The 14,695-nt window shown below is 43.6% G+C and overlaps 1 protein-coding gene across 3 annotated transcripts in view; it reads right to left on the bottom strand.

The window, feature by feature from the left end:
• Nucleotides 1-2,561: 2,561 nt before the first annotated feature.
• The window catches only part of LOC127009881 (histamine H2 receptor-like), a 43,209-nt gene continuing 31,075 nt past the window's right edge, over nt 2,562-14,695 (bottom strand). For 2 of the 3 annotated variants that reach the window (XM_050883362.1, XM_050883361.1), the window contains exons 6-7: nt 9,240-9,311; nt 2,562-7,369 (exon numbers count right to left, since the gene is read on the bottom strand). In XM_050883362.1, coding sequence (XP_050739319.1) covers nt 6,636-7,369; nt 9,240-9,311 — 806 coding nt within the window. In that variant the 3' untranslated portion in view covers nt 2,562-6,635. The remainder of the gene's footprint in view (nt 7,370-9,239; nt 9,312-14,695) is intronic. The other variant, XR_007762503.1, reaches the window with a different exon arrangement.

Here is a 14,695-nt window from a genome sequence, read left to right on the forward strand (position 1 = left end):
GAGACTAGTACCTGGGGACTGGGGTAGAGGAAATGGGAGACTGGGGTAGAGTGTGAGATATGTAACTGGTGCATTGCTAACTGGGGGACTGGGGAAGAGAACTGGGTGACTGGAAGACTGGGAAGGGGCTAAAAACATGACTGGGGACTGGGATTAAGGAAATGGAAGACTGGGGAAGAGTGTGAGATAGGTAACTGGTGCATTGCTAACCGGGGGACTGGGGGAGATTACTGGGGGACTGGGGTAACTGGGGTAGGAGACTGAAGGGGGCTGAGACTGGCAACTAGGGACTGAGGACTGTAGGAAAGGATATGGGAGACTGGAGTAGAGTGTGCGATAGGTAACTGGTGCATTGCTAACTGGGAGACTGGGGGAGAGAACTGGGGGACTGGGTATTGGGGAAGGGGCTAAAAACATGACTGGGGACTGGGATTAAGGAAATGGAAGACTGGGGAAGAGTGTGAGATAGGTAACTGGTGCATTGCTAACCGGGGGAATGGGGGAGAGTACTGGGGGACTGGGGTAACTGGGGTAGGAGACTGAAGGGGGCTGAGACTGGCAACTAGGGACTGAGGACTGTAGGAAAGGATATGGGAGACTGGAGTAGAATGTGAGATAGGTAACTGGTGCATTGCTAACTGGGGGACTGGGTATTGGGGAAGGGGCTAAAAACATGACTGGGGACTGGGGACTGGCGTATAGGGAAGGGAAACTGGAGATAGAGTGTGGGATATGTAACTGGTGCATTGCTAACTGGGAGACTGGGGGAGATAACTGGGGGACTGGGAGACTGGGGAAAGGGATAAAAACTTGACCGGGGACTGGGGACTGGCGTAAAGGAAAGGAAAACTGGGGATATAGTGTGGAATATGTAACTCGTGAATATGTAACTGGGGGACTGGGGAAGGGGCTAAAAACTTGACTGGGGACTGGCGTAAAGGGAAGGGAAACTGGGGATAGAGTGTGGGATATGTAACTGGTGCATTGCTAACTGGGGGACTGGGGAAGGGGCTAAAAACTAGACTGGGGACTGGGGTAAAGGAAGTGGAAGACTGGGGTAAAGCGCTGGTGCATTGCTAACTGGGGGACTGGGGAAGGGGTTAAAAACTAGACTGGGGACTGGGGTAAAGGAAGTGGAAGACTGGGGTAAAGCGCTGGTGCATTGCTAACTGGGGGAGTGGAGGAGATAACTGGGAGACTGGGTACTGGGGAGGGGGCTAACAACTTGACTGGGGAAATGACTGGGAACTGGGAAAGGAAACTGTGGGCTAACTGGGGATTGGGGAAAAAAAAAACGGGAAACTGGGAACAAAAGGGAACTATATACGATTGTACTAGTAACCGGGGGAATTTAAAAGTGTATATATATGGTTATTTCTGGGGTGCTTGGGAAGTGAAAGGAGGGGAAGGAAGGGGGAGGGAGTGAAGGGGAAGGGAAGGGGGAATAGTATACTTCAAATGGATGGGAGATGATGTAAATAAATGGGGAAAGGAGTAGGGAAGAGGGTGGGGAGTGAAGGGGGGGAGTGAGGAAGCGGTGAGTCAGGCAAAGGGAGAATAGATATGGGAAGGGGAATGAGGAAGAGGGTGGGGAGGAGGGAGAGAGAGGGGTGAGAGAAGGAAGGGGATGATAGATATGAAAGAGGAAGAAGGAAGGAAGGGAAGAAGGGAAGGATTGGGTATGGAAGAACACATTATATTTTTCTATCTTCTCCTTATCTTCTTCCTCCTCCTCCTCCTCCTTCTTCTTCTTCGTATAAGGAATGTAAAAGAAGGTTACCATGGGATATATTACACTTATTATTATTACTCTTATTATCTTTATTATTATTGAGGTTGTGAAGAAAATAATTACACTGACAACATTTATTTCACCACAACACCTACCACACACACACACACACACACACACACACACACACACACACACACACACACACACACACAGCAATACAGGAAATAATACAAAATAACGTTAAAGTCAACCCTCTAAGCATCGTCGTTTTCTCTTCAACTCGTCAACATAACTTCGAAAGGCAGACAAAGGTAAACCTCTTCATTGTACTATTTCGTCACCAGAAGGGGAAGGAAGGAGGAGAAGGAAGGAAGGAGGAGGAAGAAGGAAGGAGAAGAATATGAAGAGAGTATGAGAAATTGGAGGGATAAAGAAGAAGGGAGAAATATAGGAAGAGAAGAATCAGAAGAAAAAGGGCAAAGAAGGAGGAGGAGGAAAGAAGGAAAGGAGGAAGGATCAGAAGAAAGGCAAAGAAAGGAGGAAGGAGAGAGGGAAGAAGAAAGATATGAAACGAGTATAAGAAATATGAGGGATAAAGGAGAAGGAAAAAATCAATAAAAGAGAATCAGAAGAAGGGCAAAGAAGGAGGAAGGAAGGAAGGAAGGAAGGAAGGATGGAGGGAAAAAGAAAAATATCGTGTTCACTCTTACCACAATCGTAACGGGGCGGAAATAAAGATAAATAGTCCATATATAAAACAGTCTTACATACCATGATGCCATTCACTAATAATATGAAGGATTTTTGGAGAAAGGGAGAGACAGAGGAGAGGGGGAAGGGGAGGGCCAGAGGATGGGAAGATACGTAGGAAATAGTTGTAGTTGTTATATATTGTAAGTGTAATTTGTGCTTGTTTTCTGCGCGGACACACACACACACACACACACACACACACACACACACGAAAAAAATATATGATAACCTTTGGCTTTGAAAACGATGAGAGAGAGAGAGAGAGAGAGAGAGAGAGAGAGAGAGAGAGAGAGAGAGAGAGAGAGAGAGAGAGAATATGATCTTCCTCATGCTAACAATCTGAACATGAACAATGCTTCCCTCTTTCCATCCTCTCCACACTTCCCTCTCCTCCTCTTGCCTTTCCTTCCTACTCTATTCATATTTCCCTCCGTAGGTCCTTTACTCTATCTTTCTCTTTATTTGCCTTTTCTCATCTCCATACTTCACTCTTCCTCTCCCTTCCTTTATATTTCCCTCCGTTGTTTCTTTCCATCTTCTCTCTATCCTTCTCTTCCCTTTCCTTCCTACTCTATTCATATTTCCCTCCGTAGTTCCCTTTCTCTATCTTTCTCTTTATTTACCTTTTCTCCCATACTTCACCCTTCCTCTCCCTTCCTTTATATTTCCCTCCGTTGATCCAGTCCATCTTCTCTCTATCCTTCTCTTCACTTGCCTTCCTCCTCTCCATATCTCACTTTACCTCTTCCTTTCCTTCATAAATCCCTTGATCCGTTGCTCTTCCCTTCCCTTCTCTTTCCTTCCCACTCTCCCTCTCCCTTCTCTATACCCTACTTCCCTTCTCTATACCCTACTTCCCTTAACTTTACTTGCCTTCCTTGCCTCCTTTCCTCCAAGCTGGCGCCACATCACCACTCACCAAAGCTAGAATCACCACACCACCACACCACCACACAATACCGCCACACTAACACTCAAGGACCACTAACACCAGTCTTGTGGAATCCCTCAGTGCGCCATTTACCGTCCGTCAGTGTTTACGTTCGAACCGTGACCGAATGTAACCAACCCTCACACGCGTACCGCCACCTCCCCCCCCTCCCCCTCTCGCGTGTGTGTGTGTGTGTGTGTGTGTGTGTGTGTGTGTGTGTGTGTGTGTGTGTGTTGAGTAGCATTTCACTGGTTTACGACATTTCGGCATTTACATTACATTTTTTTTAACATTTCGATATTTACATTTCATAGTCGTCACCATTTTTGTAGTTTCTTCTGAATTGTCCTGTTTTTATGTACGTTTTTTTTTAGAGTCTATGCACTATTTTGTTGTTTTCAGTTCCCATCTTTATCACTGACTTTCACTGTTCCTTTGCATTCTTTATCGTCTTTTTCACAGCTCTCTTAACTGTCTTTGTTTCCCATCATTTCCGCACCCTTTTTGCTTTTCCTTGGTTGCTTTGCTAGAACTGAAATACTTCTCCGGCTATACTGCAAACACGAATGACGTCATAGGTCTGAGAGAGGGCAGGAGGGCGGGCAAGTCATTCACAGCACTGCCTGACGGATACATCCTGTGCTACAAAGGCCTTGCGGAGAGGAGGGAGCGTGGGGTTGGATTCCTGAGTAACAAGAACGATACAAACTTGAAATGCTTCAGGCTTACGCACCAACATCAACCTACAATGACGATAGAGTAGAAAAGGTTTATGAGGATGTGGAAGCAGCAATGAAGGAACATAAAACACGGTTCTCAAACGTCATGGTATACTTGAACGTCAAAGCAGGGACCAAAAAAGTTGCCGAAACAGCGATTGGCTCTGTTGGAATAAGAAGCGGGAGTGATGACCAACTTGTGAAATTGACGGAAAAAAAAGAGACTGAAGCATAAACTCATTATTCAAGAAAAGAGTGAACAGGAAATGGACCCTGAAAAGCCCTAATGGAGAAACGGAGAATGAAATTTAAATGATTCTTACTGGAATTCCGGAAACAGTGGCAGACGTAGCAGTACTAAATAAGCTCAAACCCCGTGACCACCGATTGGTACGACGTAAAGAAGAGTGAGGGAAAAGCTGAATAAATACCTTAATATCCTTGCAGTCAGGGAGAAGGCTGAAAATGATTCTGAGCAAATTCTTGAGTCTGTTTGATGAGGTTGTAGGAGATGAGGAAGCAAATGATAAATTAACTAAAACTGAGATGAAGGCAGAACTAGAGGCAAGGAAAGGAAGGCATCAACGAACAGCAAAAGTAAACTAACAGAGGAAACAAAATATCTCACAAAAACACATGAAATTATGAACTAGAAGGAATAAGACAGTGTTGGCAGAACTGACAAAACTTATCGACAACATACCCATAAATTCAACCTGGACAATATCGAAGAATGATGGCTGACGATGAATGAAGAATGATCGAAGAGAAAGAATGGCAAAAACATGAAAACAACCAAGAAAAGACTATGCATTGGCAGACACCAGTTGTTTGCTCTTTAATATACAAACAGCAACGTCAATAACACTATGGGAGAAGTGGTCAGGGTTGAGGAAAACTCTACTCTGCTCTACAGAAGGATGTTGGTGAGGAGAGATTCGCTGAGCTCGGAACTCCCCAGTGAGACCATGGCTGAAGTCAGGAAAGCTTTGAAAATTATGAGTAGTGGCAAAGCAGATGATGGACTAACTATAAACCTGATCAAAGACTCAGAGAAATGGTGGTGATGAGAATAATTCGCTGAGCTCGTAACCCCAGTGCAAGGAAAGCTTTGAAATTTGTGAGTAATAGCAAAGCAGATGATGGACTAACTATAAACCTGATCAAAGACTCAGAGAAATGGTGGTGAGGAGACTAATTCGCTGAGCTCGTAACCCCAGTGAGACCCTGCGTGAGGTAAGGAAAGCTGTGAGAGGAATGATTCGGGGCAGAGCAGATAACGGCCTAACTGTAGACCTGATCAAAGACGGACACTTTCTTACTTATAAAAACCAGCTCAGATATATACAAAATGCTTGCAGTGTCACAGAGTCCTGGATAAATGCCACCATTATATACATTCACAAGGAAAGGCGACTCTAAAGATTTACAGAACTAGTGACCACCCACATGCTTTTCACTAAGATCGTAACTGAGTATCGGCTCCACTAGACTCAAACCCGCTAAAAGAACAAGCTGGGTTTGGTTATGGACGCTGAGCCCCAGACCACGCCCTCCACCAAACTGTCTAAGAATCAGCTGGGTACAAGAATCCACTAAATAGGCTTTTTTTTATAAAGATTGTGAGAAAGCATTGGTCTCAGTTAAAGGTTCAGCAGTCAGCAGTTCAGCAGTGTGGATGAACATTTGCATTTCCTTCATGACGCAATATCTTCGACCTTTTCCCAATCTCGTTATCATTTCCACTGTTGCGTTTCCTTTTCCATCGTCTTTTCACTGTGTCTTTTAATCTTCAGTCACTTCAAATTCTTCATGACCTCCAAAACGTGCGGTTGTGGCGTCCAGGAGGATACGGGTTCGCGTCCCGCCCGCCGCCACAAGCTGGGAATTTTCAGTCACCGCCGAGTGGCCTGAGACTACCCACATGCTGTCCTGACGACCACCTACCAACCCGGACTCTAGATTCTCTCTTTAAAGAGAGGATTAAGGAGGATCTCCGGGGGGGTGAAGCATGAGCCAAACAAAATGGCGTCACTATAAACACTTGCCTGCGCCATGACGGGCTGGAAGCGACTATCATGCCCCACCTAAAGTCACTTATATCAGGTCAGGTCACTCTGCCTTCAAAACTGCGACCAGCACGCGCAGGGGTGGTTTGGGGCGGAGCAGCGGGATGACGTCACTTGAATCCAAATACCCGCCAGTTCAGGGGTGACTAAATTCCTGTTTCTACATTCTCTGGTTTGGCACCAAGCAGCGTCACGCATAAGCCACGCTTCTGCCGTGTCTCCTCCCACAAAGCTGCGTATGACTTGACTTGGTATAAGTGACTTTGGCCACACCAAGAAAGCCTAACGACGCCAAAGGCAGAACGTAAAAAAAGAAAAAAAAAACTCATTTCCAGTTTCGTTTCCCTTTTTACCGTCTTTTCAGTGCGTCATTTATCTTCCGTCTCTGTGCACCCTCCATCGTTCAGGACACGTACACGTCCCGTCCATCACGTCTCGGAGTGCTGCGAGACGTCGTCGTCGATGCTGAAGAGATCACTGAACGACCTCCGCAAATGGGACAGCAGCCGCCTGACCCCGAGGTGCGTCTGCTGGGGATGCTGACCTTCTCTCCTGCCCTCAGCCACGCACCTCCTCCTCCTCTCCATCGCCGACGCCGAGGGGTTCAGATGGTCGATGCTCGCCTGCCACATCAAGGGACGGTGGACCTCGCTGAAGTGGCGTCGTTTAGGAGGCTCCACCGTGTGCTCTGTGTGGCTGCTGCATGTGGTCGTCATGGTGTCGTGCCGGCAGCTCACGTCAAGTATTGCACCCGCAGAAGAGGAGCGGGTGGTCATGGTGTTGGTGCAAATGAATATCTGCTGGCAACTCCGGCTGAGGTGAGCGTCCGTGACCTGTAGCTGTAGGGGCTGCCAGGGTGGGCAGTCGTAGTTGGTGTGTTTGGTCGGCGAAGGGCAGGGCGGCCGGTCAAGATCGTTCTGACTTCCTATTTGGAACTGGACTTTTTCGGTGATCGTTACTTGGTGGCCCCCAGATTCCCTCGCCTCCACCGCCCCCCCTGCCTCCGCCTGCTGCACGCCGCCGTTGGCCTCGGATGGCGCCGGCGTGTCGCAGGTGCTGACGCTCACCTTGGGAATGGGCAGCGGCGTGAGGGGCGGCGTGTAGCGGGCCGCGGATCTGGAGCGTCGCTGGGCCCCGTTCTCGTTCCTCCTGAGCCGCTGGCCTGGGGGGTGCACGCGGCGTTAGTGTTAGAGGCATGGATGCATACATGAGTGGAACGCACATACATACATACATACGTACATACATACATAGAGTTTATATACCCATCCTTCTCCTTTTCTTGTTACGTACTACTACTACTACTACTACTACTACTACACCCATGTTTATTTTCCAGACACATAATCATGGAGGGCTCCATAGCTTGGAGGTCATTAGCCCCAACTCTGTTCGCTAATGACTGTGGCATCCAACCATATCACTAATACTACCTGACACTAAATCACCTTCATCTATTACGTCCAGATCCCCCTTTCCTTCCCTACTCAAGTCATTCCCGACCCACCCTAATGTCACTCTCCACCACTGTGGCTTCAAAGTCCATATTGGAGATGTTGTTGACTTTTGAGCAAGAGTGTCTGGTGCCCCTGAGACATAGGATGGCCGACCTGAGCAGGGAGAACGAGAGGCGACACCTCATCCAGGCGACAACGTGGCTCCTTGGCTGATGCTTCTTTTCTGAGATTAGTTCCGCGAGTCGTGCGTAGAAGCATCGTGCCCTGGGACTCGGATGTGGTGAAGACGAGGGGGGTGAAGCTGCCCTAATCCACATGTTAGATTCTTTCACCGTATGCCCTTGTCTTCTGCTCGTTCCTGTGGTGGGCGGCTTCCAGAGGCAGCTCACGGTGCCAGGCAGCCATCGGGTCGAATATGCGGATGCCCATGAACGCCCGCTGTCCGCTCACCCAGAATCCGCGGGCACTTACATCAACCCGTGCCTCCTGTGAGGTATTGGCCGTCCTGTACCGAAGGTGTTCGCCGTCCAGGGGAAGCAGTGCCGGCTCGGTAGTGACGTCTTGGCATACCTCTCCGAGCATGCTGGCTGTCAGATCCCTCACTTCATCGTGTCGAATACAGACGAAGCCTCCCTTTTTACATGTCATGGTGTGGGTGACATCATTTGGTGATCCACATGCACAGAGATCAGGCAGTCCCTCAATCGGCCAGCCATGTCTCAGAGCAACGGCGTCGACAAATTCTTGTTTGTTGAGGCTGAAGCCCTTTGCACTGATTGGTAATGACGTTAGCCAGTTAGAGGCGCCTGCCTCCTGTGCTGTGTGTATTTTTCAACCCATTTCTGTGGACAGGTGGTGTGTAAGACGGTCCAGCTCGTCTTTTTGGGCCTGTTGCCTTTCTTCTGTGATTTTTCTTTTAATTTCTCTTATTTCTGTTTGGTTTATCTCGCCCTCTGCCTCCTGAGCGAAGATCCTGTTGATGAGTGACCTGGTAAGGCTGATGGAGTTTTGGTTCTCCTTATCAGCCAGCTTCTCAAGGTTGGTGATCCCCATCCCACCCAGTCTTGGAGGAAGTGTTAGCATATCCCTCTCCTCCTCCCCCAAAGCATGAGATTTCACCAGCGCCGGCAAAAATACATTCTTGACGGCATTTTCCAGTGGTCGGAGGAGTGGACTGATGCCGGGGATGGTGCGCATCAGGAAACTACTACTACTACTACTACTGCTACTATGATTTGTTACTACTACTACTGCTTCTATTCTAGTACTACTCTTTCTACTACTACTACTACTACTACTACTACTACTACTATGATTTGTTACTACTACTACTATTCTAGTACTACTCTTTCTGTTACTACTACTACTACTACTACTACTACTACAATAACTACATCTACTGCTACAACTGCTACTACTACTATTACACACATACAAACATTAATAGATCCTTACCATATAAACACACACAAAGAAAAAAAAAAAAAAAGGATTATGATTTTTTATAACAAAGGTTTTCTGTCTGTATCTATCCATCCATCTATCTATCTATCTATCTATCTGCATTTCCCTCACCTCTCTCGCTCCTTCGTACGTGGGACCGCCTGAAGGACTCTAGGATGCCTCTGTGACTCCGTATAGACGATCCTGCCGCGAGGAAAGGTAAAAATAAGATGAAAATATTAGTGGAGGTAAAACATTTAAGTGAAGGGTAAATAACAGGTGAATAAAAGATATACAGAAGGTGAAAATATTAGGAAAGGTAAAACAGGTAAGTGAAAGGTAAATGTAAGGTAAGAATATTAGGGGAGATTCAACAGGTAAGTAAAAAATGTAAAGGTAAGAACATTGATGACTAAAAATGTGAAGGAAAGTGAAAGGAAAATGAGAGGTTAGAAAATGAGAAGAAAAAAATATAGACAAAGGAGAGGAAGAAAAACAAATAAGAGAAAAGGAAATAAAAAAGAAAAGATAAATAAAAGAAAGCATAAAATAGGTAAATAAAGAGGTACATAAATGGTAAGAATATTAGAGAAGGTAAAAACAGGTAAGACAAATATTAAGGTAAGAATATTGATGTTTAAACAGGTGAAGGAAAATGAGAAAAATGGTAAGGAAAACAAAAGAAACAATGGCGAGGAAGAAAAGTAAATAAAAAGGAAAGATACATAAGAGAGGCAAATAAAAGATAAAAGAAAGAGAAGGTAAATAAAAGAGAGAAGATAGATTAAGGTTTAGTGAAAGTTGAATATATTGGGTAGTTATAACAGGTAAGACAAAAATATATAAAGGAATAAAGAATGAAAATAAGAAAAATGAGAGGAATATGTCAGACAGAGTTATATAATAGGTTAAAAGGGAAGACGAATATAAGTGAGAAAGAACAGTAAAAAATATATGGTGAGGAAAAGGTGAGAACAGACAAGGGCAGAAAATTAAAAGAGGAAGAAAAAGGCAGGAAAGGTGGAGGAAGAGCAGAAAGTGTATGGGAGAAGGGAAGAGGGTGAGAAAAAGGGAGGGAAGCAAGACACAAAGCAGAAGAGGTGAGAAATAAGGTTGAAAATATATAGAAAAAAGTTTAAAAATGTATGTGAAAAAGTAGAAAATAAATGGAAAAGGTAAAAAATGTATGAAAAAAGGGAAAAAAAGTAAAAAATGTATATGAAAAAGTAGAAAAGAAATGGAAAAGGTAAAAAAAATGTATGAAAAGAGGAAAAAAAGGAAAAAATGCACCAAAAAAGCAAGAAAAATGTAGAAAAAGAGAATAAAATAAAGTAAGGAGAAACTAAGAAAGGGACAAATTGTGAACGAAAGACGACAGCTATGAACTATTTATCATCATCACTATTATTATTATCATTATTATCATTACTGTTTATCCGGTGAAGGTAAGCGATAAATGTGGTTAGTGAATATGAATCATGAGACCAAATATGCTTTTAGAAAATTAATAAAAATATGGGTAAAGAAAATGAGTTAAGGGACGCTTCAGTAAGTAGGATGTTGTGACAATGATAATGAACTTGTATATAAAATCGCATAGGTGGTAAAGATGGTATCATATAAAAACATGCAATCAAAGTATGTGGGTCAGTGGAATAGTTGAGTAAATAAGACTAAAAGGGTAATCAACATTGTACAGGTAAATGGCAAAGGTGTGTGAATATCAGGTAATTAACTATGTACGTCACTGTGGAGGTTATTATCATCATTACTATTATGAGACGAAATAGGTAGAGATTGAGGAGTGCGGTCACCATAAGGCACCTGTCCAGCAGCCCCCAAACACCTGTGACGCAGAGAACGAGAAAATGAAAGTGAAAGCGTTGAGAGAGAATAAAGAGGACGAGAGAATATAGAAGATAATAAAACTGGAAGGACAGAGGGGTAGGGTGATAGATATCTTAAAGTACACAATAAACAAACACTAAGAAACAGTAATCAATGTTGTACAGGTGGTTAAAGTGCTTGAAAATATGAACCCGTAATTAGAAGTGTGAAAGTGACTGAAATAACATGTCATTAAGTATGTTGGGTCATAAAATAGGTGCGTCAATTAGAGAATAAAATCGTAATCAATGTTGTGCAGGTGGTTAGGTGCCTGAAAATATGAACCCGTAAATAGAAGTATGAAAGTGAGAAAAATAACATGTGATTAAAGGATGTTGGGTCATAAAATAGGTGCATAATTATGAGACTAAAACAGTAATAAATATTGTACAGGCGATTAAGGTGCCTGAAATATAATATAACACGAAATTACTATAGTCACCGCACACTAAGTTGGTCCGTAAGCCCCGCCCTCTCCCGGCCATTCCTCCATAGTAACATTGACTCCTAACCAACGGTGCCAGATTGTCGTACTCTGCCTCACATGTTTCCCAATTCCCGACCCCAAAACTGCCTTCATCACCCAAATAACTGCCTTCATATATGGTTATCGTTTAAATGGCTAATAATTGGTGCTTCTTGGCAACAGTTATGGGCCAGAAACCGGTAAATACGCGGCTCTGAGTACGATAATCTGGCAACCGTGCTCCTAACCCCAAGCTCCTGCCAGCCAGCCAATCAGGTCCTTTAGTTATGGAGGAGGGGCGGGGCTTCTGGGTTAGTTTAGTGAAGGGTGACTATGCTGTGAGTGGAATAACATGTAATCAAAGAATGTAGGTCAGTAGAATAGGTGCATAAAGAAGACGCAAAGTAATCAATATTGTACAAGTGGTTGAGGTGCCTGAAAACATATATGACACGTGATTACAGGTGTGAATGTAAGTGGAACACGTGCGTGGTAATATATAATGAATAAGAATGTGTACGGGTGGTTAAGGTGCCTGAAACTGTAAATGACACATAATTACAGGTGTGACTGTGAGTGGAACAGGTGCGTGGAGATATATAATGAATAAAAACGTGTAACTAAAATCCGAAATCGAGTGCAACATGTGCCTAAATAGGAGAATAAAGCAGTTATTAACATTGTACAGGTGGTTAAGGTGCTTTTAGGAACATACAAGTACAAGTGTGCAGATTAATGGAAGAGGTAGACTAGGATTAGTAACGTGTTAAAATTCAAGTATTTCAGGGCTCAGCAGAAATACGTGACCGCCAATACGGAAGTGCATGGTAAATATTAAGTTTAGGGAGCACGCGGGTGGCCACACTCCCTCTCTTGACCCTCTTCTCTACCTTCGCTCTGCTGAACTGGCGACCTTGAGCAGTGAGTGACGGTGACAAGGATGATGATGATAATAATGATAGTAAGAATAACAATAATGGTGATAAGAGGAAGAAGATGATTATGATGAAGAATAAGAAAAAGAATAAGAATAAGAATAAGAAAAACAGAAGAGAAGAGGAAAACGAAGAAAAACTAGAAAAGGTGAAGAACTAAAATGGGTCCCCACAAAATCCTTCCATACTGTATCCTGAAACCTGACTCCCTCCTCCCCCAACTCGTTCCATCTTTCTCATTTTTTTTTACAACAAAGGAGACAGCTCAAGGGCACAAAAAAAGGATACAATAATGACAAAAAGCCCGCTACTCGCTGCTCCTAAAAAGAATCCAAAGAGGTGGCCGAAAGAGGGGTCAATTTCGGGAGGAGAGGTGTCATGAACATAATTAGAAGCCACTGAATCAATGTGAAGCATAAATTGAGCAAAAAAATCCCACAAAGGTTAAATAATATGTTTATGAATAGCACAAACACCGTGAGGCCATAAATACAGCGTGCAATTAACTGTGATAAATTAACGATAAAAAGCGTAACATTATTCAACAGTAAGAAGAGAAAACAGCATATCACTTACAATAAAAGAGAAAATTTAAAAAGGAGAAAATAAAAAGAAAACCGAACTATAATAAAAAAAACAGCAAATCACACACACACACACACACACACACACACACACACACACACACACACACACACACACACACACACACACACACACACACACACACACACAATACTTCAAGGCCAAAAACGCACTAAACTTTAAATGGTATATAAAAAAAAGTGAGTAAAACAAGCAGTTAACCACCACCACCACCACCACCACCACCTCCTCCAGCAGGCAGCAACACCACTGTAAGAATCTATATAAAAAAATAGGCAGTGGCACAACTCAAACATCAACGCACAACAATCTTAATAAAAAAAACCCACTAGCAAATAACAAACAAAACCCAAAACACAATCTAAATAAAAAACACTAGCAAACACCATGCAGGCACCAGCACACAACTATCTAGATTCTAAAATAAAAAAATATAGCAAAATTCAAACACCGACACACAGCAGTCTAAAAGAAAACCAGCGAACGGCAAACCAAAATCACAGCATCGAAATTGTAAAAAAAAAAGACTAGTAAAAACTGAACCCCAACACTTCACAACTAAACGTAAAAATAAAAGTATAAAATTAAATAAAATGAAATAGAAAAAAAAACACTAGCGGAAAACAAACATAAAACAACACAATCTAAACAACAACAAAAAAAAACACCCACACTAGCAAACACCAAACAAAAACACCAAAATCTAAATAAACAAGACACACAAGCAATGGCGCACAAAACATAAACAAAACAGCCGAAACACACACAAAAAGAAAACACAAACACACACAACAAACTGGACCCAACAACAACAAAACCTGGCAGCATCCTTTACCCCCTCCTCAACACGCCCTCGTCTCAATATACTTAATGGACGTCTTGGGCCGGTCGTCGTCTTGCTGCGAGCACTCCTGGAGGTTGGCAGCGCCTGGAACAGCACCGACAGCAGGGCACAGGTGATCAAGCCAAGCAGGTAAGAGGCCAGGTGTGGAGATGTGTAGTGGACAAGTGTATACGTGTGCAGGGGAGGGGCTGGTAGAAGATGTATGGGTGTGGAAGCTAATGGGATTGTGAGGTGGGGTGGAGGAAGATGTGAGGGTAGTGTAGGGGTAATAGTGTATGGGGTGGATGGGAATATGGGTGTCTGGAGGGGTAGGGAAAGGGTGGATGAAGGAGTGGAGAGGGTATATGGGTAGGTGGTGTGTGTGTGTGTGTGTGTGTGTGTGTGTGTGAGTGTGTAAACTGCTACTAGGGAAAAAAAGAGGAGGGAAAAAAAATAAGAATAAGAAGACAAAAAAGAAAAAAAGTAAAGAAAAAAAAGTAAAGAGGAACAACGAAAGAAAAACAACAACAAAAACAATCGAGAAAAAAGACAAAACAAAAAAGAAAAGTGAGACAGAAAACAAAACAAAAAACAAAACAATAAAACCCACAAAAGTAAAATAAATCTCCGGAAAACGAAACAAAACAAAAACAAGCAGACAAGAACCAACACCGTCCCATACAAAACACACACACACACACACACACACACACACACACACACACACACACAAACAGAAGCAGCCGCCAGTCACCATCAAAGGCAAACACAATGACACAATATTCATCAAAGTCAAGTTCATTCCTCTCCAAACACGAGAAAGCGACGATTATTCTGCGGCATGCTTTCAGCCTTTTACACCTAACATTCC

The sequence above is a fragment of the Eriocheir sinensis genome, chromosome 42 (assembly GCF_024679095.1).
Source record: "Eriocheir sinensis breed Jianghai 21 chromosome 42, ASM2467909v1, whole genome shotgun sequence".
NCBI lineage: Eukaryota > Metazoa > Arthropoda > Malacostraca > Decapoda > Varunidae > Eriocheir > Eriocheir sinensis.